The following is a 25,163-nucleotide window of genomic DNA, read 5'->3' as shown; positions in this document are numbered from 1 at the left end:
CCGGAGCTGAGAGCAGCTCAGATTTTAATGAGTTTTAGTCCAGGATACAAAGCAGGGCACTAGCAGTTGGCTTTTTCTTCCCCAATAAAGGCAAGTTACAGAAGTGCAGCAGAGAGAAGAAAAAAATCTAGGAACCTGTTTTTAAAGAAATCTCCCTGACAGCCAGCAGGACTGTTGCAGTTTAAAAAAAAAAAAAAAAAGGCTTTCCACATGTGCTTCGCCCCACCAGCCCACCCTGTTTATCAGTTCTAATTCTGGGACTTTCTTGACCCCAGAGACTTTGTGGGAGGGATTTCTCCTTTGAGACTTTCATGTGCAAAGGTCGTTCTTGGAAATCTTGCTGAACTTGGGACTCCGGCACTGAATGAGGAAGGAAGCTGGATGGTTCTTTATGAGTTCTTCTGAGGAACTTTGACTGTGACCTGTGAGAGGAATACAGAAGATGCTGGTTCCTCACACTTCCTGACACGCGCGAGGCAAGTGCTCTACCAGTGAACTGCCCCCTGAGCTCCTCATGGCTCTTGTGAGACCAAATCCCACATCAAGGCAACACAGCTCCCCATCGTCTGGCCCCACGCAATCTTCCTGCTGGTGATCTTTTACCACCAGCAAGGTCGTAGAAGAGCCCTTTATTCCTTGTTCCCAAAGCTTTCCCACAAACCATGGCCTCTGTCTAGAATGTCCTTGCCTTCCTCCCTGTACCTACTCCACTCCCGATCATCCTTCCATCAGCTTAAATACCACTTGTCACCTAGGCGTCTTGTCTGCCTCCTCCTTAGCACTACCCACATCCCAAGACTGATGACTCTCCATTATCTGAATCTGGATCTCCCTACGCAATGTCGTCTTCAAAATCTAAGGCAAACTTCTGGCGCACATGGCTGTTCTGCTGACCACGTGCACCCTGTAGGAAGCACGTACCCTGGAACTAGATGAGGGTATAGTGTGTGGCACACAGCAAGATGGGCCGTGTGCCGATCCATCACACCTATATGATGGGGACACAGGGGCTCCTCACACTGTTATACCTACACTTGCATGTACTGGAAAATTCTCACAATAAGCCAGTGAACATATTTATTTTATTCTAGTAGGCTTTTCAAGAACACAGGTGGTCTCTTGGTCTCTGGTTCAGGCTTGGTGCTGTCTGAATGGAAGGATGCCCCTGATGGCTTTTTTTTCTCACCTGCCCCTGGTGGCTGCCCTGAGCCTTCTCTTTTCCGTTCCAAGAAAAGCTCAGTTCTGCCCATTTCCTTTTTCTCTCTGTATCATGTGTGAATGTGCTTCCTGGTTAGACTGTGTAACTAGTGTTCACTATAGAGGGGAATAGTTTAGTGTATTTATTTGTCTTTTTATATTTATAAATTAATGCATTTGATTATTTGCCAACATGTACATACTGCTCTAAAATTGGGCTTATATAGGGTAGGTAACATTGAGTTCTGCTTTCTTTACTTTGAAAGGTGGGCGTTTTTGGTACCTAATGTTCTGCAGAGACTTTTTTTAGTATTGGGGATTGAATTCAGGGGCACTCAACCACTGAGCCACATCCCCAGCCCTATTTAGAGAGAGGGTCTCACTGAGTTGCTTAGTGCCTTGCTGTTGCTGAGGCTGGCTTTGAACTGGCAATCCTCCTGCCTCAGCCTCCCAGGCCTCTGGATTATAGGCGTGTGCCACTGCACCCGGCTGCAGGGACATTTCTAAGCATGACTAGAGTGACCCATGGTTTTGGGACATTTAGATTACATTTTGAATTTTTCTCCTAGAGGTAATGGTGTGATGGATGTTCATGATGCTAGAACTTCCTGTGCATTTCTGACTAGCTCCTCCGGCCATGTTCCTGTTGAGGGATGGTCAGCAGATATTATTGCATGGCCCTTGACATCTAGTGCCTCCCAGCCAGCCCATTCCTCCTAGGAGTCTCTCTTTGTTGCTTCAGCCTACTGGGGCCCTCCCTGCTCAGGCTGTCAAGCCCCTGGAGAATAAACAAAGCCCAGGGAATGACCCTGTAAGCCTGGAGGGTCAAGACCCTAGAGGCTGGGTCTTTACTTCTTCTCTGGCTTAAAGTGAGAAACAAGTAATAAGAGCTGACCCTCCCAACCCCCTGCCAGAAGGAGAGACCAAGCACAGTGGGCTGGACACTCACAGTCTTCACTTCAGTGTACGCCTGCAGGCCATACTCGCCCAGTTCCCGGCCACTGCCTGACATCTTGTAGCCGCCAAACGGAGACTGGGCCCCAAACACATCATAGCAGTTGACCCTATAATATGAAAAGAGAATGCAGAGTTCAACCTGTGTGTTCCTCCAAGGGGCTCCCCACATGGCTCTGACAGCTTACTGAGGGAAAATGGAAGGGACTATGGTAATAACCGGTTGCAGAGGAGGCCACACGAGCCAGGGCCTCAAGTCACCTTCGTCCTTCCTAGTGCCGCCACAGGTAGATGTCAGTAACAGTACTCCCTGTGATAGCTTTCAATTTGGATCACTCATTTTGGCTCATTAGTTGGTAGGCCTACTTCTTTCTCATTTCCAACTTCAAAATTCATTAAGTTTTGATTGAACTTTAAATGCACCATGTTAAGGTATTACTGCATTCCCAGTGGTGTGCCACCATCACCACTGCCTGACTTTGGAATATGTCTGTTACCCGCAAAAGAAGGCCTGTGCCTGGGGCTGGGGGTGGGGCTGGGGGTGGGGCTGGGGCTCAGCAGTGGAGCACTTGCCTCACACGTGTGAGGCACTGGGTTTGATCCTCAGCACCACATAAAAATAAATAAACAAAATAAAGATATTGTGTCCAACTACAACTAAGAAATATTTTTTTAAAAAAGAAGAAGACGATCTGTGCCCGAAGACAGCCATCTCCATTCCCTCCTCCAGCCCCTGCTGACCATACCATTGCTATACTTTTCTGGCCTCATCTGAATAGTTTATATAAACAGAATCAGGCCAGCTGCACCATCTGGGTCCGGCTCCCTTTACTAAGCACTGGGTTTTCCAGGCTCATCATGCTAGGACTTCAGGACTTGATTCCTTTTCATGGCTGAATCATATTCCACTTAAGGATAAAGCACATTTTGTTCGGCCACTCACCCACTGACAGACTGTGAGGCTGTTTCCACCTTTTAGCTGTGATGAATGCTGTTGCTGTGCACATCTGTATGGACATTTCTGTGCAAATATGTTTTGTTTATCTTGGGATGTACCTAGAAGTGGAATTACTGGACCACATGGTGACTCTTACGCTGAACTTTTTGAGGAAGTGCCAGACTGTTCTCCACAATAACTGTCTGTTTTCCACTCCTACCGGCTGTGGAGGAAGGTTCCAATTTCTCCACGTCCTCACCAATATTGATTTCTTTTTTTTTTTTTTTTTTTTTAAATTACAGCCATGCTAGTGAGTGTCAAAGTGCTAAGTTTTTAAAATCAGAATTCCAATTGGGCATACCCTTGACTCTGGTTTTCTGCCCTTGTCACAGCTAGGGAGGGAGACTTAGTTGTCCATCTGTGTGCCCAGGGAGAGCTGCAGAGGCCATCTACACTGCAAAGAAGTGTACTCTCCTCAAGGGGAAGTAGCTGAAAATCAACCAGCTGGCTACACCATGCCCTGGCCCAGGAAAAACAGGCCAACACACCAAATTCTGGGATACCAGCAGACGCTGGCTTTGGGGAATCTTGCTGGGTTGTGGGAACTGATGAGAGGCTCTTACCACACGGTGCCAGCCTGAAGGGCTTGGGACAGGTAATTGGCCTTGTCCAGATCTTTAGTGAAGACAGCTGCAGCCAGCCCATACTTGGAATTGTTGGCTCTCCCAACTACTTCCTCTATGGTTTTGAACTTCAGGATCTGCATCACAGGCCCAAAGATCTGGGAAAGAGAGAGCAAAGTGGAGGGTGGGGCCAACAAAAAGCATATGCCCTCCAGTGTCACAGGCCTGAGCACGTGATACCAGAAGCCACCAAGCTACCAGCCATAATCCAACAGTTCCAGAGCAAGATGGCAACGTCCGAGGTCAAGAAACACAAAGTGGAGGTGGCTCTCAGGCTGGTCACCTCCTGGTGCCCTGTGCTTTTCACACAGCATCTTACTCTGCTCTCAAGATACCCCAGGTTTATCTCACTTCCTCTGCCCTCTTCCCAGAATGGGCTATTTCTTCAAAGAACTCTGGTTTCTTTGCTTGGAGTGGGATGTTTAGAACCACGACCTAAAAATTAGGGGTACACAGTGCACGTGGGGTGACACTGCTCTCTGGCCCTTGCAGGGGAGACCACTGAGGAGAACGGATTGTAACTGATCATAATGTCATCAGGTGCCCACGGAACCCACCAATTAAAATGTAACCACTGGGCACAACAGGAGTGCGGGACTCCCAAGGGGCCTAACTGGCGAGAAGCAGAGAGGGGAGATGGAGTCCCGATATAAGCACAGCCCAGCTGAAGTCCTTCCTCACCGAATCCCATTTTCCACTAAAAGGGACCAGAGCTCCTTGAAGACATGGCTGGTCTCAGGAAGAGGGGGTGTAAAGATGGAGGTGGGAGAAGACGGCCAGGCACTCTCATGTTTGGGGTAGGACTGCGAGTTAGGGCCTCCCATGCTTCAGATACTGCCCTTCCAGAAAATTGAGAATTTGTAAGAAAAGCATCAAAATAGTCATGATGGGAGAAAAGGTAGAACTCCTCTGGACCTTCTTACCCTGGCTTTGCATGTTAATATTATTTTCTTTTGACTTACACCCAAATGGGCACAGCACCATTGTTCCCCACATAGGGCTGCAGATCGAAGGCCTTAATCCAAGGGCTGGAGAAATGGGACAATGTGAGTGCCACAAGGCCAGAGGCAGGTGTCTCTATGGTCTACAGGGAGCCCAGCACACAGTGGGCATCCATCGAGAATGTGTGAAATGAATGTGTGATTGAGTTAGAGGAGCTGTCCTGAGTTCACGCATCTCGTCAGGTGGGGAGTCAGCCCCTGGGTATAACCCAACATTCTGCTTCTATCAAGGCCATGCGCAGGGCCAGATGATGTCACTGCCAGGACACAAAGGCCTGTAGGCTGTGCTGGGGAAGGACAATATTTTCTTAGTAGGTAGAAACAGGGAAGGGGAGATGGAGTCCTGGTATAAGCACAGCCCAGCCAAAGTCCTTCCTTGGAGAGTGACAATAACACATGCAAATTATAAATAATTCATTCCAGGTTCAGGGCTAGCCCAAAGCCAGTGGATGGGTCATAATGTCAAGATACCAGACCAAACCACCTACCCACCCCTCCTCCTCCCCAGAGCATCCCCCAGAGCACCTGCCCCAGCTTCTAACCTCTTCCTTTGCAATGGTCATGCCATCCTGCACATCTCCAAACACTGTGGGCTGAATGAAGTAGCCGTGCTCGGCAGCGGCCCCCCCACCACACAGCAGCTTCGCCCCTTCTTGCTTCCCTGACTGGATATAGCCAAGGATCTTCTTGAACTGAGTTTCATCCACCTGTGGGGGAAGGAGCCCAGCGTGATGGAGAAGTTACATTCAGACCGCTCCTAGGTTTCAGGCTGAGAACCACGAAGACAACTAGAAAATGGACCCAGGTCTTAAATAAGCCAGGTTGGAAGAGGAAACACCCAGGACCAAGAAACATGGAACAAAAGAGAGTTTGATTTCATTAGCCATCAAAGAAATGAGTATCAAACCCCTTGTGTTTTTCAGCTATGAGATCAACAAATATTTTAATTTTTATTTTATTTATTTTTTAAAAATATTTTTTGTTTTTAATTGGACACAGTACCTTTATTTTATTTTTATGTGGTGCTGAGGATGGAATCCAGGGCTTCACACATGCTAGGTGAGCGCTCTACCACTGAGCCACAACTCCAGCCCCAACAAATATTTTAAATAATAAGAAAACACAAGGGCTTGGAGTTCAGCTCGGAGGTAGAACATGTGCTTGGCATGGACAAGTCCCTAGGTTCAATCTCCAGCACCAAGAAAAACAATAAAAAGAATAAGATACGTTAACAATGAAGCTGTGTTCCATACATGGTTAGGATTATAAATGGCACAGCTCTTAGGACCAGTAGTTTATTAATACTGATTAAAAATCATATGCTCGGGTTGGGGTTGTGGCTCAGTAGTAGAGTGCTTACCTAGCACATGTGAGGCACTAGGTTCGATCCTCAGCACCGAATAAAAATAAATCAATAAAATAAAGTCATGTGTCCATCTACAACTAAAAAAAAATTTTATGAAAAAATCATGCTCATCCTCTTTGACATAGCTATTTAACTTTCAGGAATTTATTCTACACAGGCATAGAAAACTAAATGAGGATATTCACTGGGGAGCATTCTGTGATGGTAAAATATAGAGATAATTTTAAGTATATATCAGTAGAGAGTATGGTTAAATAATTATGTTATGCCCACGTTATGTATGACACTGAGATAGCCCAAGATATTCTGTACAGACAGGTGAAAGTTTGTGGACAATATAAACTACATAATCCTTGTTTTGTGAATTGTACAGCGAATAACTGTGTGTGTGTGTGTGTGTGTGTGTGTGTGTGTGTGTGTGTGTTTGTGTTCACCTATGGAGAACAGAAACAGAGGGCATCTTATTTTTTTACTAAAAACACTTTTTAAAAATTAAATGTTTATACCAGTTTGCATTACCTTAATAATTAACTACAAATAAAATTAAAGATAAAGGGATGCTGGGGTTTCCAGCAGCACTATTCAATAACCAAAATCTGGAAACAACCCACCAGTCTATCAACTAAGGATGGAGAGACAAAGCGTGGTCTACACCCCTCATGGAACACAGACCAGCCATGAGCAGGAATGAAACTGTGACACAAGCCATGACACCACGAACCTGAAAACATGCTGAGTGGAGGAGGCCTGTCACAGAGGACCACCCCCTGCATAACTTCACCTATGCAAAACACCTTTGTGAACAAGTCCTGGTGGCTGCCAGGGCCTGAGGGAGGGAGGAATCAGGAATGGCTGCTAATGAGCATAGGACTTATTTAGAGGTAATGAATATATTCTGGAGTTAGTGTTGATGGCTGCACCACCTTGTGATATATGTAAACCAATGAACTGTATAACTAAAATGGTGCATTTTATGGTCTATGATATATGAATGATACCTTCAAAAAGCTAGTAAAAAGAGAAGCCAGGTGTGGTGGTGCACTCCTGTAAGTCCAGGGACACAGGAGGCTGAGGCAGGGGATTGCAAGTTCAAGGCCAGGCTCGGCAACTTATCGAGGCCCTAAGCAACTTAGGGAGACCATGAAATAAAAAGTTCTAGGAACGTGGCTCAATGGTAGAGTGTCCCTGGGTTCGATCGCCAGTATGGCAGGTTAGGGGGAGAAGTCGGGCTCATAACCCTGTTCCATGGTGAGAACAGTCAGTCCCTCCTCAGATGTGGGTATGGCTCCCCGACTCAGGTCCACAAACCTGAAAACTGAGGGGAAGAGATGGCAGGTGGGGTCTTGTGTTCGCTGCAGTGGGGCATGAGGTGAGACTTGGACCCGGTTCCACCTGACTCTGAGCCTGGGCCCTTTATGTCTCCAAATTAGCTCCACCCAGGCTCACCCTGAAGCTGCCTGGCTTACCTGTGGCCCCTGCTCCGTTCGGCTGTCAAAAGGGTTCCCCACCACCCGAGACTTGGCCCGGGCCACGCTGCGCTCCAAGAACTCTTCGTAAATGTCTTCCTGCACGAAGGTCCGGGAACCAGCGCAACAGCACTGGCCCTGGTTGAAGAACAGGGCAAAGTGGGCCTGTTCCACTGCCCAGTCCACTGCAGGGAGGGGACAGAGGAAAGGAGACCATGAGGGGAGCATGACCCTGGCCCCAGCACTACCAACCCACCCAACCCATTCATGCCACCACCAGGGCTGGCACCTGCAGGGTACCAGAGCCTGGGTAGGAGCAGTTGGAGCCATCTCTCCTTTCACAATGTGCAGGGACCAGACGGAAGGACAGACAGGAAGAGAAAGCTCCGCAGGAAGGAAGGACGTGGGGAGACAGAGTGGCCTGTCCAAGAGCATGTGTGCACAGGGGGCAACTCGGACTCAGCCTGTCAGACCACAGAGCCAGGAGGAGAGAGGCGAGAGTCCCAGAGCCAGCCCCGTGGAGGCCGAGGACCACAGGAGCCAGCAGCCGCCTCCATCACCAACTCCCACAACTTACTGTCAGCATCTGACATGATGATGTTGGGGCTCTTTCCCCCCAGCTCCAGGGTCACTCTCTTAAGGTTGCTCTTCCCCGCAGCCACCTGGATGAGGTGGCCAACCTGTGGGGCACACAGGACAGAGGCAAGCTCTCAGAGGGGAAAACAGAGCCAAATGCCCTCTACAGACAGAACAGAGGGTCCCCAACAGAGCCAATTGTTCTCTACAGACAGAACAGAGACTCCACTCCCTGGCTGCCCAGCCCAAGCACCTAGACCACAACGATGACAGCCATGTAGCCTGCACCACCATTGCTGCCTATGCATTAAATCCCACCCTCATAACGGCCTGGGGCAGGTGGGACTCTTCCCTTGATTTAGAAACACCACAGCTGGGGCTCAGAGTGGCCAAGTCATGTGCCCAGAGTCACACAGCTTGTAAATGTGGGATCAGGACCCACACTTGGGTTCAGACCCACTCCCCAGCCTCCTTGCTGTGGTGCCTGGAGTGTCATCCCCAGCATGCTGTCTGTACATTCCATGAGGACAAGGACAGGGTGCCTCTCAACTCTACATTCCCAGAGCCTGGCATAAGGCAGCCCTGTGCTTACTTCTTGGGTAGATGGGCATCTCCCCATCAGGAGACCACCCCCTCTGGACTCTCGGTAGAGCCTTTCAGCAATGGGTCAGGGAGTATCCCCAACTCAGTAACGTGGACACCTCTCTGGCCTCCGGCACCACATCACTACCCGCAGGCTGAATGTTTGAAGGTGTGTGTCATAGTGAAATCTTTGAAGAGCACCACCGTTCCCCTACTTATTGACCCTCTGGGAAGTCATGCGATGAAGATAGTTGAGATTTTGGGGTAGGAAACAGCTGACCTCAGAAGGTAAACTTGACTGCTTTCCTGGAGACCATGTTGAGGAATCTCCAGATCTTGTCTTTGTCCGCCTCGTGTGTGGCACAGAGCAGCCCAGCAATGCCCCGTCCACTCCCTTACCCACTCTGCGGAGCACATGGTCTGGGCCATGCAGTCAAAAGCTTTATCTCGTCCACCCGCATTCCACCCCCATGAGGGTGTGGGTTGTAAAACGACTTTATAGAAGGGGAAACACAGGCTTGAGGCTGCTAAGTGACCTGCCTGAGGTTACACAGCAAGTAAGAACTGTGAGGCCAGGCACAGGGACGCAGGCCAGGGACCCCAGTGACTCAGGAGGCAGAGGATCGAACGTGCCTGGCCAGCCTGGGAAACCTAGCCAGGCTCTGTCTCAAAATAAAAAGTAAAAGTGTCCAGGGCTGTGGTTCAGTTATAGACTGCCCCAAGTTCAATCACAAAAGTGCCACAAAAAAAAGAGAAGAAACAGGAATGTGATGCAGAGGGCCACCATGTACCCACTACACTGCCTATGCTGTCAGTTCCACACAGACACCACCCCTCACCTCAGAGGAACTGAGCAGAGCTTACGGACATTCAGTGAACCACCCGAGTCTTGAGAGTGAGGCCAGGATTGGAGCTTCCTGAAGCCCACGGGGAGCCTGCCAAGTCCAAGGTGCTTGGGCCTCAGCTCTGAGCTTTATGCAGCCAGCCAGACCTCCCTGTTCCACATGGGATGCTGGCCCCTGCGAGCAGCATCTGGAGAGCCATCAGGCCACAGCCGGCTCAACCCTGCTCTGTGACTCCTGCCACATGTGGGCTTTGCCTGAGTTGCTCAGAAGCAAGTCCTGGGAGCAGAACCTGACACGCTCCCAAGGAGCTCCTCTTCAATGCAGTAGTGTTTGAGGACAGTGGGAGCTTGAGCCAACCACACTACAAGCATGAGGTCCCAAAGACGCCTTACCTCAGTGGACCCTGTGAATGCCACTTTGTCCACATCCTCGTGGGAGGCGATGGCAGCCCCAGCTGTGGGGCCAAATCCAGGAACAATGTTGACCACACCAGGGGGGAAGCCGGCCTGTGGGCAAAAATCAGAGGAAACCAGGAGTCATCCTCCTGCTCCAAGAGTCCTTCCCAGAGAGGCCGAGACAGCTTGCTGGGGACCCATGTGCTCAGAAGTATGGAGCACTGTGTGGGAATTCTAAGTTACTCGGACAAGAAGCCTGTTCACAGGCTTCTGAGTGGACAATTTGATGGCAAATCCACACAAGGGCAGTTAGGGGTCCAGCTGGGAACAAGAAGCGAACCTCTTTGATCAAGTTGGCCACGTAGAGGGCGGTGAGTGGAGTCTGCTCCGCAACCTTCATCACAACCACATTTCCAGTCGCCAGGGCTGGGCCCAGTTTCCACGCTTGCATCAGGAGTGGGAAGTTCCACTGCAGGACACAACAGCCACTGGAAACCCAGCTCCCCTCAGAGAGCCTCACCAGGTGGCTGAACACGCCACCCCACCCCCACACCGAGATGGAGATGGATGAGCGAGGCAGGTGACTGGCACTGTCACGTACCTGGCACCATGCCTCCCTGAGCAGAAGCGAGGTTAATTCCCACATTCAGATGACAAAACTGAGGCCCGGGAGTAAGTGACTTGCCCAAGGTCCAGTTGGCTTGTGAAAGCCCATGTTTTCAGCCGTCATCTAAGGCCACCGGCAGAACCTCCCCCTTTGCAACGAGCCTGGTCCAGGCTGCTGGATTGCCACACTCCACCCTCCTGATGACCTCTGGAGGGGCTGACACTCACAGGAATGATCTGCCCGCACACCCCTACGGGCTCGTGGCGGGTGTAGCTGAAGAAGTCGCCATCCATGGGAATGGTTTTCCCGTGGTACTTATCAGCCCAGCCAGCATAATACCTTTAAGCAAAGAAAAACCCAAGTTCTAAGCAATGTCAGGGACCCCTGTGCTCTTTTGATACCCTCCCTTGCATGTGGTTGATTCCCAGAAACACAGTGACTCATGCTACATCAGTGACTTCGAAGCCTCAGAATTGACTGGGGTGCTTGGAGTAAAAAGTCAAATTCCAGGGTCCCCCTTCCAAACCACTTGATCTAGCTCTCTGAGGAAACAGTATTTTAAATTAACGTCCATATTTATTAAAATATGACTATTGTTACCATCCCAGCACCATAGAAAGTGTCAGAGAACCATAGATCTGATCTGGTGGAAAGGGGTAGGTGCTTCAAATGGCCAGCACTTCCTAAGACTGGATGGTCACAGGAAAACAGAAATCACCAGCTGGGCGCACACCTTGTAAAGTTCGTTATCCTGACCACAGCAATACAAGTGACAGAAAAGCACAGCAAATTAGAGTTGGTGGAAAACCAGGGATGTACTCACAGTACCTAATGGTTATGTGGTAGGAAAGAAACACAGAAGATACAGGAAAGATAAAGTTTCGGGGAGGAAGATTTTTGAAGGGACTTGACCGCTGAGCCACATCCTCACCCCTGTCAACATGGACCTAAAACCAATGCTGACCTAGGTTAGAACACGGGTTTGTGACTCGAGGAAGAAAAATGGCCAGGAGCTGCCAATCCATGCAAGCCCCAGCCTCCCTGCCTCCTTCCTCCTGCATCTAGGTAACATGGTCTACAGTGCATCTGTTTTGCACACCTCAGATAATCAGCACAGAGGAATAATACTGAAGCTCAGGAGGGAGCGTGGCTCTGCCCAAGGCTGCCCTCTAGGGGTTCTTGCAGCATGAGTTTCTCAGCCGTGGCGCTGACATTTAGGGCTGGAAAATTCTTTGCTATGGGGGTTGTCTTTACACTGTGGGAAGCCAGCAACATCCCCTCCTCTGCAGTTGTGGCCACCATAAATGTCCCTGGAATTGCTCACTGTGCCCTGGGAGGCATGATGGCCCTGGTTAAGCAACCCTGACCCTTCTGGCACTGCTGCCTCCCCACCGCCTCTATCCATGTGTCACAGGGCAGCAGCTACCTAGCAGCCCTGCCACAGCTGGTCAGACTCAAAGCCAGCCAACCACCATCCCTCCCCCAGGAACTTGGCAGCTGCAGGTTAGTCAAGCAGCCAGGTTCCCACACAGGCAGGCCCTGAAAGAAGCCATCTGCAGCAAGAGAATAATGAAGTAAGGGGTGGGGTGAGCAGGGCTCAAGAGCATTTTGGATTTGAGGCCTGGTGGGATCTCTGTTATCTAGTTTGGGCTGCTGGACTTTCTGTTACTTGCAACTCCAAGCATTCTAATAAAGCTTTTATTCCTTGCTCATTAAGATGTCTATGATTAAACTAAACCCAGAGCTAGCAAAAGGCAGGAAAAAACAAAAACTATAGCAGAGAGATGAAATAGAGAATGGAAAAACAACAGAATCAACAAAATAAGACAAGATTTTGACTGGAATGAGAGAGAGAAGACACAAATAACTAAAAATCAGAAATGAAAGCGGAAACCTTAAAGAGATAGAAAGGCTTGTAAGACCCAACCGTGAACAACTCAACTATACAGCAATACACCAGATAACCCAAATAAAGTGGGGGAAATTCCAGGTAACACATAAATTGCCAAAAGTGACTCAAGAAGAAGCATTTGTGATTAAGTTACTATATATATATTTGGTACCAGGGATTAAACTCAGGGGCACTTTACCACTGAGCCACATCTCCACCCCTATTTTGTATTTTATTTAGAGACAGGGTCTCACTGAGTTGCTTAGTGCCTCACTTTTGCTGAGGCTGGCTTTGAACTTGTGATCCTCCTGCCTCGGCCTCCGCTGAGATTACAGGCCTGTGTCACCGTGCCCATCTGGAAGTTTGCAGGTTTTTTGTATTTTTTTTTAATGTGGTGCTGAGGATCAAACCCAGTCCCTCTCATGTGCTAGGCAAGTGCTCTACCACTGAGCCACAACCCCAGCCCCAGTTTATAATTTTTGATAAATGAGAAATTTACTCAGTAAATGGAGTGGACTTCTCCAAATCCTGTGGTCCCTTTGTCCCTTTGAATTATTATAATTCTGTTTCTGCCTCCCAACATTTCTCCCTCCCCTCTGGCATAATCAAAAGAAAGAATAGGGAACCTAAGACCATACCGGAGACATTTCAAGACCATGTCCAAATCCACCAGGTAGGAGATGACATAGGGCTTGCCATTGTCCAGGGTCTCCAAGGCCTGAAAGGAGATCAAGGTCAGCAAATGCAAAGATGATGCAGAAACAACAAGAGGCACATACGTGGACACATGGCACTGAGGCCTGGACTGACAAGAACTCTGGACACCAAGGGTAAGGGTCCCCTTTGGCACTGAGCGTCAAGGGCATTTCTGGATCAATTCCCTAGGAGGGAGGAGGAGGAAGGGGGACAGAAGGGGTGAGGCACCACCTCTCACTGATTCATTTCATAAGATTTCTTTTTTTTTTTTTTTTTAAGCTTCTGCCCTCTGCCAGATCCAAGTGCTGGGTACACAGAAGTGAGCATGGGTCTTACAGAGCAGAGACAGTGAGTCGTGACACAAAGCATCCATCACACGAGTCTCCTAAGAAGGAGAAGACCAGACTGTCTGCCTTGGTCTGAGAAACACCCACCTGAGATTTAAACCTGAAGGCTGTGCAGGAGGCACCTGGGCAACAAGGCCAGTGGGGTTGGTGAGGGCAGTGTGTGCAGAGGCTCTGGTGCTCAAAGGAGCGAAGGCTGAGCCAGGGCAGAGCCTGGGACAGGCAGTCAGCATGAGCTGGGAGGGGGAGCCAGACCGGCACAGTCTCACGGACCACACTGAGGACATGCTAGGGACGCACGTGGCCACAAGGCTGAAGATCGCCATGGTACAACGTGCCTTCTGGAAGGTTCACTCTGGCTCCCGTGTATGGAATGGATTGGATAGGGGAGGGGATGGCTTCCTGATGTCTTCTAGCTCTGGCAGCCAGGGAGAAGACCTACCATGAAAGGGGCAGAGGGAGAAGTTCCCCTCCTGAGGGTCTCTCCTGGGAAGGCCTCTCTGACAACGCTCCCTCCTCTCCTCTCAACCGTTTTTGGCCAAACCCACTGCATGGAGGTGACACAGAGGCTCCACTGGCCGGTGTGGGACATACCCCAAAGGTGTCCATCCTGTGCCATTCTGATGGATTACATGTCAGCGGTGTGGGCCCTGGATGTTCACTAGTTGCTATGAGACCCATCACCATGTGGGAAATGAGGGCAAGCAGTCTGGGGACTCACCGCCAGGTAGGTCCGGTCCCTCTCGATCAGATCAGCCAGACGGTTGAGCAGCCGGCCCCTGTCAGAGGCATCCATGCGGCGCCAGGGCGAGCCCAGCTGGAACGCGGCCCGGGCAGCCTTAACTGCTTTGTCCACGTCTTCCTGCAGAACACCCACCAAGACGGCTCAGGCCTTCTCAGCATGATCTCCTCCAAATGCTGCACGCCCACAGCCAAGCACAGCCCCAGGGCCAGTAGGACTGCCCAGGCCAGCACCAGAGCTCCCTCTGATGAGCTCCAGACCTCAGCGACAGGGCTGAAGCACACACCCTTCTCTCTCTTGCCAGAGGTCATGGTGAAAATGAGAATCCTGAGCGTTCCAGCTTTTCATTTTAAAATCCCCCAAAAGAGTTTCAGATGGAAAGGCACCTAGGGGTCAGTGCTTAGAGTCTGACCACTTTCCCCACTTCCTAAGAAGCCAGCAAAATGTAGCATTCTCCAAGAAATGCAAGCTCGCCAGCTTCCCTCTCCTTGGAGAAGCAGGAAAATTCACATCTCACACAGCAAGATGTGTATCAGGAGGCAAGAAGCAGAGTTTCCATTTATATTAAACACATATACTATCAGATGATCCTATAAACCAGATGATCCTATAAACCAGAAAAATATTCATTTGCTTTCGGCAAAGGAGGCAGCTCTTATATAAAGTATTGTCCTAAAGCAGAGGACTGAGGCATTCTTGAATTATTTTTAATGCCTTTTCTATTAAAAAAAAAAAACTTTACTAAGATTCTAATTTTTTAATTTGAAATGCTATTACTTTTTAAATTTCTACCAGTATATAAAATTCAAACTGACACCAAAGGGTATCTCAGGAAGCCTAATTTCTACCCAGCAAGATGCTATCTATATCTATCATGCATCTCCCTCCTCCGACCTCCACCTTCCAGGTCCGGAAAAGAGACACTGGATTAAGTGTTCGTTGAATTCCCTTCCAAATCTACAGTTCCAGGCTCCATGGAGTATCAAACCCAGATACAATCTAGCACCTACATCTGCAGGAAAGAAATTCTGTTGTTTCATTTACTCAAAATTTTTAATTGGCTTTTTTAGGTTATGCATGACACTGCATGGTAAAATTTCCACCACAAAAACATACATAAAAAATCCCCATCCCTGCCTAATGATAAGTCACCAGTTCTTACCTTGTTCCCTTCTGCTACCTGACAGATGACCTCTCCAGTGGATGGGTTGACAGTGGGGAATGTTTTCTTGCTGACGGCGTCATGCCACTCATTGTTTATGAAGATCTACAAAAGAAGGAAAGAAGTTCTCAGAACTAGCTTTCGACCCAGCACCACCCACCTGTGAGACATGTATTCCAAAAGCACAAATATGAAGAACTGTGGATCAGCTCTGGAGTGTGGTAGCCTGAAGGTTGAAAGCACAAGCCTTGGAGGGTCTAAGCTGGAATGCCCACTCTGCCAAGTGACCTTGGGTAAGTCATTTGACCTTTCAGGGTCTTGGTATCTTTGCAAAATGAACAGAATGTTCCTCATGTTCCAGTTTTCTATTGCTCTGTAACAAAGAACCCCAAAACTGGGTGGCTCAAAAAGGCCTTTTCATGTCTCAGGGTGGTGCCCATTGATTGGACTCAGCTGGGCAGGGCTTGTGCCTGTGGTTGCAGTCTCAGGGCAGCTGGGGCCATAGTCATAGCACCTTACGGCTGCTTGGGCTTCCTGACTGCATGGCAGGTTCAGGAGAGTCTCACTTCTTCATGGCTCTGGTGGCCCCAGGGAGTATTCCAAATGGCTCAGGTGAAAACTGAAAGGCTTCCTAAAACCAAGCTTCAGAAGTCACCTTGTCTCATTTCTGCCCCAAATTCTGTTGGTCCAAGTCAATCACAGCTCCAGGCTTTCTACTAGGGGTCTCTTTGGCCCCAATTCCCAGCACGGCCAGTTCTGGCCTGGGACCCCAGGGATCATCTTCAGCTACTCTGGGCCTGACTGTGATCATATCTAAGACCAAGCCACCAAGCAAAGCCCGGAGTCTGGCTTGCACCAGGGTCTGGGGAGGGTAGCGCATCTCAGTGGTTCAGGGCCAAAGTCTGGATGAACAGGACTCTTTTCCTCCTAGTTTGTCAGCAGGGGCCAGGCCTTCCCCTCTTAGCCTTCTTTTCTCATCTGTAGAGTGGGATCACTGTACAACTTGCTTCAGAAAGAGGTCTGCCTGGGATCAAGGGGTTTGCACCAAGCCTAGCAAGGAGTAAGTGCCCCATGCAGCACCATGTAGAGCTGCACACCCACAAGGCAAGCTCTTGGCCACCAGCAGGAGAACATGAGTGAACATGAGCCAGACTTGGGAACTGTGTTTGTGTGGCTTCGTATCAGTCGGCGGACATAAGCTTTAGGGGAAAAGACACCCACATTTCTTCCTGCAGAGGTGATAGTGCCCAGCAGGAGGTGTGGACGTGGCAAAATGGTCTCTGGCTCAAAGCCAGGCAGACCCCTGAACTGCCACACAGCACAGCTCAAGTCAGCTCTGCCACACCCAGGTGGGAATCCTGGGACACTCCTCCTCTCTGAGAATCGGTGTCCTTCTGGTAAATGTAGAGGACAGGAAAGCTCTGGGAGCTGCCAGAGGGTGCAAGCTAAAAGAAGAGGGCTTGTCCAAGCAGGACAGGCAGCTGGGCCGCTGAGCTTCTGTTACCACTTTCAGCTGTTCAGAGCAGGCTCTGCCCCCAGCCTCTCGCCACCTGCTAGACAGCAAAACACTGGAGGAAGTGGGGTTAGGGGGACACAGGTCAGGAGAGGCTGGCAGAGTGGGCAGGTTGGTCTTGAACTGCCTCTACCTGCCCTCTCCCCCTCCCCCTAAGGAGGACATCTGCCCAACCACCTGCATATCATGGAAACAACTAGAGTTTTTGAGCTGCTCATCAGGTGGCAGCCTCTGCACAGACACCCTGAGAGCAAGAATTGTTTGCATTTTTGTAACCTTGGTTCACTTTACCTTTTGAATATAGCCCTCCCTACTTATTTTAAAAAGAATGTGGTTTTCTTTTCTTTTTCCGCCCCCTCTCCCCTTCCCTAACCTGGGGGGTGGGGAACAAGATTACCTAGAGTTATCTGTCCTTGAACACACACCCACTGCAGGAAGATGTCACTGGAGTGTAAATCCTGACTCCACACCTCACAGATTGGGACCCCAGGCAAACCCTTCACCTCCAAGAGGGCTCATCCAGTGCCTCTGGGGGCTGGTGGGAGGATTCAGTATGACAACAGGTGCGGCTCCCAGGCCAGAACCTGGCCGGAACCACCTCAGGCTAGAGGTCCTTAGGAGCAAGGGCTAGGTCAGCACCTCTTGGTGTTGCTTTCTGCACAACAGCACACTAAATTAGTCTGTCCTAAGAAAATGTTTTCATTGTTATTTTGTGAAGATAAGGAAGAAAGAAAGGGAAAGGTAGGCCAGTCTGGCTGGACACCAGGCCCCACCCCTTCCTTCTGATGTAGATTAGGGCCCTGAAAGGGTCACACCCTGGCCTTTCTAAGCCCTGAATTTGCTGTGTCACTCTTTGTAAGTGAATCAGGCTGGATTTTCCAGTCTATCCTTCCTTCACGGCCCAGTGGCACCTGGAGAGGAAGGGACCCTGGAGAGGAGTCTTTCAGAGTTCCCACTTCCCTTCTCCTACTGCCAGACCTAGTGGCTGGGAGGGGCCATGCAGGAGCTTTCTCACACTGAGCATCTTGGCCAAAGCTCTGCCCCAAACGAGGAGAGTTTCATAGAAGCCTGAAAAAAACACAAGGGCAGAGTCCAGGCCAAAAGCTCTAAAACCTCCTGGCTCCAGCCCAACTTACACAACAAGCTAAGTTCAGCCACCCTCCTGGGGTGTGGGGCGGGGCTGGTCCTCCGGGCTCATACTTCCTTTTTACAATGTGAAGCAGCAGACCCAGGTCAGGAGTTGACATTTTGCATCTGGACCACTGGCAAAACCCACGAAGCATTTCCACCACCATACTCTAACTTGTCCACATTTTCCTAAGAACTTCTCCCTCTGTTTTATAAAAGCTGGATTTGACAAGTTTTAACTGAGAGCCATCGCCATGCCAGGCACAGGGCAAAACTGCAAAGTCCCGACAGGGAGGGAGGCAGTGGAACCAAGTGAGAAGTGCCCAGAACAGGCTGCGGGCGACCAGAGGACGCAGCTCCAGGACCAGGCTCCACAGGCTGGGGACAGGAGGAACTGAAAGGGCCACATGGCAGCAGACTATGTGTAGGAGGGGGGGCTCCCGATTCCACTGAATGTGTCCCAGGGCTGAGACGCCAGAGGCACCAGAGCAGGCACCACAGCGTCCCTGCTAAGGGACAACCAACTCTACTGTAACTTGCTTTTCTCAGTAACACTTGCTCTTGGACGTTACTGCACAGGCAGATCTGCTGCAGTTATTTTGAGTAACAGGCTCCTCAATACAGCTGGAATCACAGTTGACAACCATTTCCCTGACTTAACCATTTCCTGTGCACGAACTTTCAGGACCATCGCTCTATTCCACTGATGCTGCCATTGCCAATATCCATTCACATGCGTTTTGGTCAACCTGAGGCAGGCGACTGTGTAAAAATTAGAAGTGCTGAGTTTGAGGATAACACAGATCCCTTGGTGGATTAGATTTCTTGTTTTCCAAACCCAGCAGCAGATTAGATTACAAACTGCAAATGGAGACCAACCAGATGGCAATGGTGGTGGGGGGGATTTAGGAGCTGGGGAAGTCAGCAAGGCCAGAAGCAGGATGGCTGGACCCTAATGACAGAGGCCTAACCAAGGCAGAAGAGAATGAACCCTGGCTGCTGCTTCCACATCCCAGGACCATGGCTGTCATAATCTGCTCCAGGTTGCCAATAAAAAGTTAAATTATGTTTAGCAGCTGGGATTTCAGGAAAAAAGGCACTTTCGGGAGAGAATTCAGCTCATGCTTTACACATGGAAGAATTAAGGATATTATGTTGGAAATCCCTGTCCCTGGAATACCTTATTTTCCTAAGAGTAAGTGAGCAAATGCTGTGTGGTTTTCAGCACAGGTGGCAGTCACGTAACTAACCCAGTGGAAAGCAGATTTGTACCGAGAGATTCCAAGAGTAAAGTTCAAGACAAACACAGCATGCCTCGCAGGTCCACACTAATGGTTTTGCACTCCTGGGATTTCACCACCCCCAGGGCAGGAGGGTTAATCTACTGTGGAATCTTGTCCATGTGCTTATGAGTTGGCAACCTTCATCCTGGTGTGATCACTGCCCCTGCCTAGTTTCCCATTCCCATTCCTCCACGTGTAAATTCCCAAATATTTGGCATTAAGAGCTTCCCCCCTCCACTTTCTTTCCTTTTTTTTTTTTTTTTTTAGAATTTTAATGTTTATTTATTTTTTTAGTTTTTGGGGGACACAACATCTTTGTATGTGGTGCTGAGGATCGAACCTGGGCCGCACGCATGCCAGGCGAGCGTGCTACCGCTTGAGCCACATCCCCAGCCCTTTCTTTCCTTTTTTGGAAGTACTGGAAGTACTTTTTTCCTTTTTTGGAAGTACTCTACCACTGAGCTACATCCCAAGTCCTTTTTAATTATTTTTACTTTGAGACAGGGTCTCAATAATTTGCCCAGGCTGACCTCAAATTTTTGATCCTCCGGTCTAGCCTCCCACAATAAGGTCCTCTGAGTGGAGGAGTTGGGTTCCCATTACGCAACTCTTTCCCTGGCTCCTGCAATGTAAAACTGTAAACATTGTTTCATAAGCGGCAACCATTATGTATTCATCAAATATTTACTGAAGAACCATTCTAAGCCAAGCCTAGAGTGGAGCATGGTGCCAGGAATACAAACATGAACAGCACAGATATGACTCCTCTTTCCTGATTTCAAATGTTCAACCCGATCACTCCTTAAATATTTATATCTTTGTCTAACAAGAGGGTCTGGTCAGGAGCAGCACGGCATGTGGCTAAGGGCGTGTCCCAGCTGGGCAGAGCCGAGTTTGAAGCCCAGTTTCAAATTTATAAGTAATGTGAACTTGACCTCCCTAAAACTCAGTTTTCTCATCTCTGAGATGGGGACAGTGACAATACCTGGCTTACAGAGTCACAGGTGGAATAAAAGGTGGAAATGTAGGTAAAAGCCCTCAGTACAAGGCCTGAGGGATAACAGATGATAAATAATCTTAATTATTGGATCAGGGAATACATAGGCATGTCCATAACACACATATCCTGGCCTCAGGTCCACCTCAATACCACAAACATTATTACTGCCCAGCCACCCATCAAGTGTCCTGGGATTCTGGGCAGGCAGGAAACACTGAAGGCCATTTGTGGACCCTAATAAGAAACTATTATCAGAAGCAGAAATAACCAACGGGGACTCAGGGAAACCCCTGGGTTCGCTGGGTGCCTAAATCTGCTTCTATAGAGGCCCTTGAAACTCCTAACCAGGCAATAACCAGTGCAATAGAGGGATATCGGTCCCTGGATGCTCAGCAGAAGTCACTGCTTCACCTGAGAGGTTTTGGCTCATTCTTTTAAAAACTCCCAGGAAAACATGAAAAATCAAGCCCCACTCCAAGTGGTTAGCTGCACTGATGAGACAGCAGAGGTCCATTTTAAAAAATATTTTTTCTTTAACATTTGCCCACAGCATATTTAGTTTTACACTAAAACACTTACAGCCAAAGTCCCCTTTCCTCATCACCGACAGGCACATTCCCTACCTTCCTTGCATGCCCAGCCAGTCACCACCCCTACAGAGGATTTTCATTCTTATATATTGTATAGAGAGATAGGACTAGTAATATTCAAAATAAAGTTTTGTTTAGTGGAGCTGGGAATACAGCTCAGTGGTAGAGCACCTGCCAGTATGGGAAGCCCTCGGTTAAATCCTCAGTACTACGCAAAAAAAAAAACAAAAAAAAAACATGTTTTGTTCAGTGTGATTTTAAATGGTTTCCTATTGTGCAGCATGTTGGACAATTTTCCCCCTTAAAACATTGTTTCTAAGATCCATTATTTATACTGATCCAGCTAATTCTTTTTTTTTTTTTTTGGTACCAGGGATTGAACTCAGGGTCACTCAACTACTGAGCCACATCCCCAGCCCTTTTTGTATTTTATTTAGAGACAGGGTCTCAATTGTTGCTTAGTGCTTCATTGTTGCTGACACTGGCTTTGAACTTGAGATCCTCCTGCCTCAGCCTCCTAAGCCACTGGGATTATAGGTGTGTGCCAAGTACCTTGCCCAGCTAATTCTTTGTAACTGCTACATTCCTGGAATTGTTCTTTCCTGTAGACTTTAACAGAGATCGTCCATCTATCTCTTTAAAGAGTTAATGGGGATTATTTCTTAATTTGTTGCTAATATAACCTGTGTTGCAGTGAACTTCCCTCCGGTGCATGTGTGTATTTCCAGGGAACTTCCACCTTGCAGACTTCCTTAATGTTTCACTTTTTGTACTGAGGAGGTTCCACTGTGGTAATCAGAAAACTGTATAGGGAGCGATCCTTTATAAATTCCCTTTTTATCAGTTTTCTCTTTCATTTCTGAGAGTTGTGGTCAAGAGGCTAAGAATAGAGATAGAAATTTAGTGCACCACGAACTCCCATTCAATTTTACCACAGCCTAGTTTACCCCTTATGGAAACACACTGCAGATACAGCAACACTCATAAAATGGTGTCTTATCAACATTATAGTGCAAATCGACAGCAGCACTGTTAACCCAGTTCTTACTCAACGCTACAATAAACATGTCATCAGCACACTGCCTAGGGCTGCCTAAGGACGATGCCATTTCATCCTCACAGACACCCAATGATATACAACGAGATTTTCACCCCATTTTATAGATATGGCACTGAGGTTCACCCACCCCTGCACACACCTCCTCTCTTCCTTGCTTTCTTCTTCTCTACTGAACAAACCATCTATGCCACACTGCATTTCACTGATGTATCTGTCTGTCCCCAAGTATTCTTCTATTTTGTTCACTGGGTCTGGGGGCTGCTCAGGAAGTGTCTGTTGAATAAGTGAACCTCCACTGAAGGTCTCATCAACTAGTGTGTGGCAGGCAGCCCAAGTCCAGAACGTCACACGGTGTCTCACGTTCTCCACGCTCAGTGTCAATAAATGTGAACTGGTTATGGTGAAGATGAAATATGGCCCCAATCAGGAGCATGAAAGCACGTGCCTTTGGCACACCGTTGTCCTCCCAGATCTTAACTATTGTCCAAGTCAGGGAGAATAAAAAAATGAAAAATGCAAGCCAGTCTTCTCAACAGAGGTGAGTCCCTGAAACCAACAGGGGTAAGAAGTGCTGCTCATTTGGAAGCTCCATGCATGGGATCCTCCTAGGGGAAGAAGTATCTAAAATCTTCCTCACCCACCCAAGAAGTTTACCCACTCACAACAAGAGGCAAGAGGACAATAGAAAGTAGAAGAAACTACTTCACTCAACCTCTGCGGGTCAGATGGAAAGACCTATCCTTGTTATCTTTGTAACAAGGCAATAGATAGAGCTCCCCCAAATCCAGGTGAGACCCCAAAACCATGAAGAGTAATCTTCCCCCTGGTGCCCACAACCCCCAAATGACCTTGGGAAGCAAGCCCAGCACCTGCAGAAGCAACTTCAAAGCCACCCCGGAAGCTCCTTTTGGGTACTGACTCCACTGAACTTCAAGGCACCAATAATCCCCCAGGGGAAATGCCCAAGAAAATGATCCAGATTGCACCAGAGCCACAGGTAAGAGACCTTGACTGCAGGGTTTGCAATGAGTTAACAGCACAACCTGCTAAGTGTAGCTTCTGCAGGGGCCAGTTTCAGAACAATGCTACACTTTGTGTCCTCAGAAGCATTAAATAAGATCTGAATGTGACTCAAGAAGATAATCCAGGTACCCTGTTCATTGAGACAGAGTTTCAGAAAGAAAGTGATAGCTTGTGCTCTCCCACTGGCGCTAGCGCTCTCTCTCTGAGAGAGAGAGAGAGAGAGAGAGAGAGAGAGAGAGAGAGAGAAAGAGAGAGAGAGAGAGACTGTGTACTTCTTGGTAGGAGTGTGTGGCGGGAGTGTGACAGGGTCTCCAGGGAACTTTAAGTTGGTACTGTCTATATCTTTGTAAGTGAGCATATGCCACTTTTGTGATCTCAAAAAAAAAAAAAAAATCTGGTAAAGAAAAGCAGCCATAGGGAGAATTCACTGCACTCCCCCAACCTACACCCCTAGACTAAATCTGAAGGGCTTGTGATTTCTACCAACTGAAGGGGCACATTAGGACTCCCACCCCTATCCTCCATGTGAACACAGAGGATGAAGAACTTAATCAGATCAAGGGCTTGGGATGCTGCACCTGGAGGACATTTCTGCTTGATTTTTTTTTTTTTTTTTTTTTGAGGTTCAAGTCTTCCAAGCCTGTTTCTCCCCTAAGCAGCCTGCCAAGGGAGCACCAGCCCCTGCATTTTTGGCTTGTTATGCAAAATACATTTTATGTTTTTATTCCCTTGCAAATGACCCTTTGTAACATTCTTTAAAATCACACTGATGTCCCTTTACCCTCGCTCTGGGACAGACAAGAAGCCTGCCCTACAGCAATCATCAGAGGATCAGTGGTCTCTCTATTCCCACCCAGTGTTGTGACACACCATAGAATGTTCCAGTTAGGGGCTTACTCTTGGGGGTGTAGATGTGAACTATTGCCACTGACTTAGGTCTTTAAGAAAGTCACTAAACCTTTTTGTGACTCAGTCTCTTCAACTTAAAATAGAGATAATTACAGTACTAACCTCATAAGGGTGTTCTAAGGATCAAAGTCAAAATGTAAAGGCTAAGAAGGCTGCAGGTGCCAGGTTGCACACGGAGGACCAGGGCTGTTATTACCTACCTAGTGCCCACACAAGCTGCGCCCTGTGTTGAAAGACACCTTAGCCCCTGACTGCCTTCCCATTTTGCAAAAGAAATCTAAGCTCAGAGGGAGCCCGTCAACCAGCACTTGTTGCACAAACAAAAAGAACTCTTTCATAACCAATACCCCTCTGTGTGCATTTGGCACTTCATCCAGACTCAAGGATCAAAAAAATTTTTTTTTTTTTTTAGTCCTGGGTGGGCAAGAAAGCGCCCACTGGGAACCGGTTTCATCCAGGAAAGCCCCTCCTGGTCTCCAGTCCCTTGGAGGGATGACCACCTCTCCTCTCCCAGCTTTTCCTTTTGAACTTCCTTGGATGAGGCCTGAGTCAAGAGTTAAAAGAGATGACCAGGGAAAGGGCAAAAATTCCTGCAATCATGGGCTCAAGAGGACGTGTCTTCCGGGTGGATGACGTTGGAGACCCTGCGCAGACACAGCGGCTACTAAGAGGCCCGAAAGCCGAGGGCCATCCGTGGAAGAACCGAACGCCAGGAGCTGGCGCCGGAGAGCCGACCGTGGCTGGAAGAAGCCAGACTGGGGGCCCATTTGCAGCGAGATAATGGGACTGACTGTCAGAGGCAGCGAAGGGGCCCAAAGGCTCTCAGGACGGAGAGGGGAAGGTGGGTGTAAAGATCAACCCCAGCGAACCCCTCGGGTCCTCAATGGCAAGCTGAGGCCCCCGCAGCACGGGGCCTTCCTACCCGGCCAGCTCCGTCCCGCCCGGTCCCGCCCGGTCCCGCCCCATCCCGCCCCGTCCCGCCAAGGGGGCTGCGGAGAACAAAGCGGGGGGCTCACCTGGTTGTAGAAGACCTCGGGCTGCTGGTTGGGGGCCGGCACCGCGTGGGTGGCGGCTGCCGAGAGCAGGCGACAGCCCAGACGGGGCCCGAGGCTGGCGGCGGCGCGCAACATGCTGCAGCTGAAGGACGGCGGCGAGGGAGCGGCTAGCGGCGCGCGGACTCCGGTACCCGGCGCCCGGCACCCGCTGCTGAGCC

The 25,163-nt window shown here is 49.0% G+C and overlaps 1 protein-coding gene across 1 annotated transcript; it reads right to left on the bottom strand.

The window, feature by feature from the left end:
* Positions 1 to 7: 7 nt before the first annotated feature.
* On the bottom strand, positions 8 to 25,163 carry Aldh2 (aldehyde dehydrogenase 2 family member). Its single transcript, XM_026386035.2, has 13 exons — positions 24,967 to 25,163; positions 15,445 to 15,549; positions 14,262 to 14,402; positions 13,139 to 13,218; positions 10,837 to 10,948; positions 10,343 to 10,471; positions 10,000 to 10,113; positions 8,182 to 8,284; positions 7,605 to 7,789; positions 5,315 to 5,479; positions 3,712 to 3,869; positions 2,147 to 2,261; positions 8 to 422 (listed from the first exon to the last, which is right to left on the bottom strand). Exons 1-13 carry the CDS (start codon positions 25,078 to 25,080, stop codon positions 390 to 392), a joined length of 1,554 nt encoding a protein of 517 aa, XP_026241820.2. The 5' UTR covers positions 25,081 to 25,163; the 3' UTR covers positions 8 to 389.

This window comes from Urocitellus parryii, chromosome 3 (assembly GCF_045843805.1).
Source record: "Urocitellus parryii isolate mUroPar1 chromosome 3, mUroPar1.hap1, whole genome shotgun sequence".
In the NCBI taxonomy this organism is placed as follows: Eukaryota; Metazoa; Chordata; class Mammalia; order Rodentia; family Sciuridae; genus Urocitellus; species Urocitellus parryii.
The sequence above is the reverse complement of the archived record's forward strand: the minus strand, read 5'-3'. Positions and strand labels throughout refer to the sequence as shown.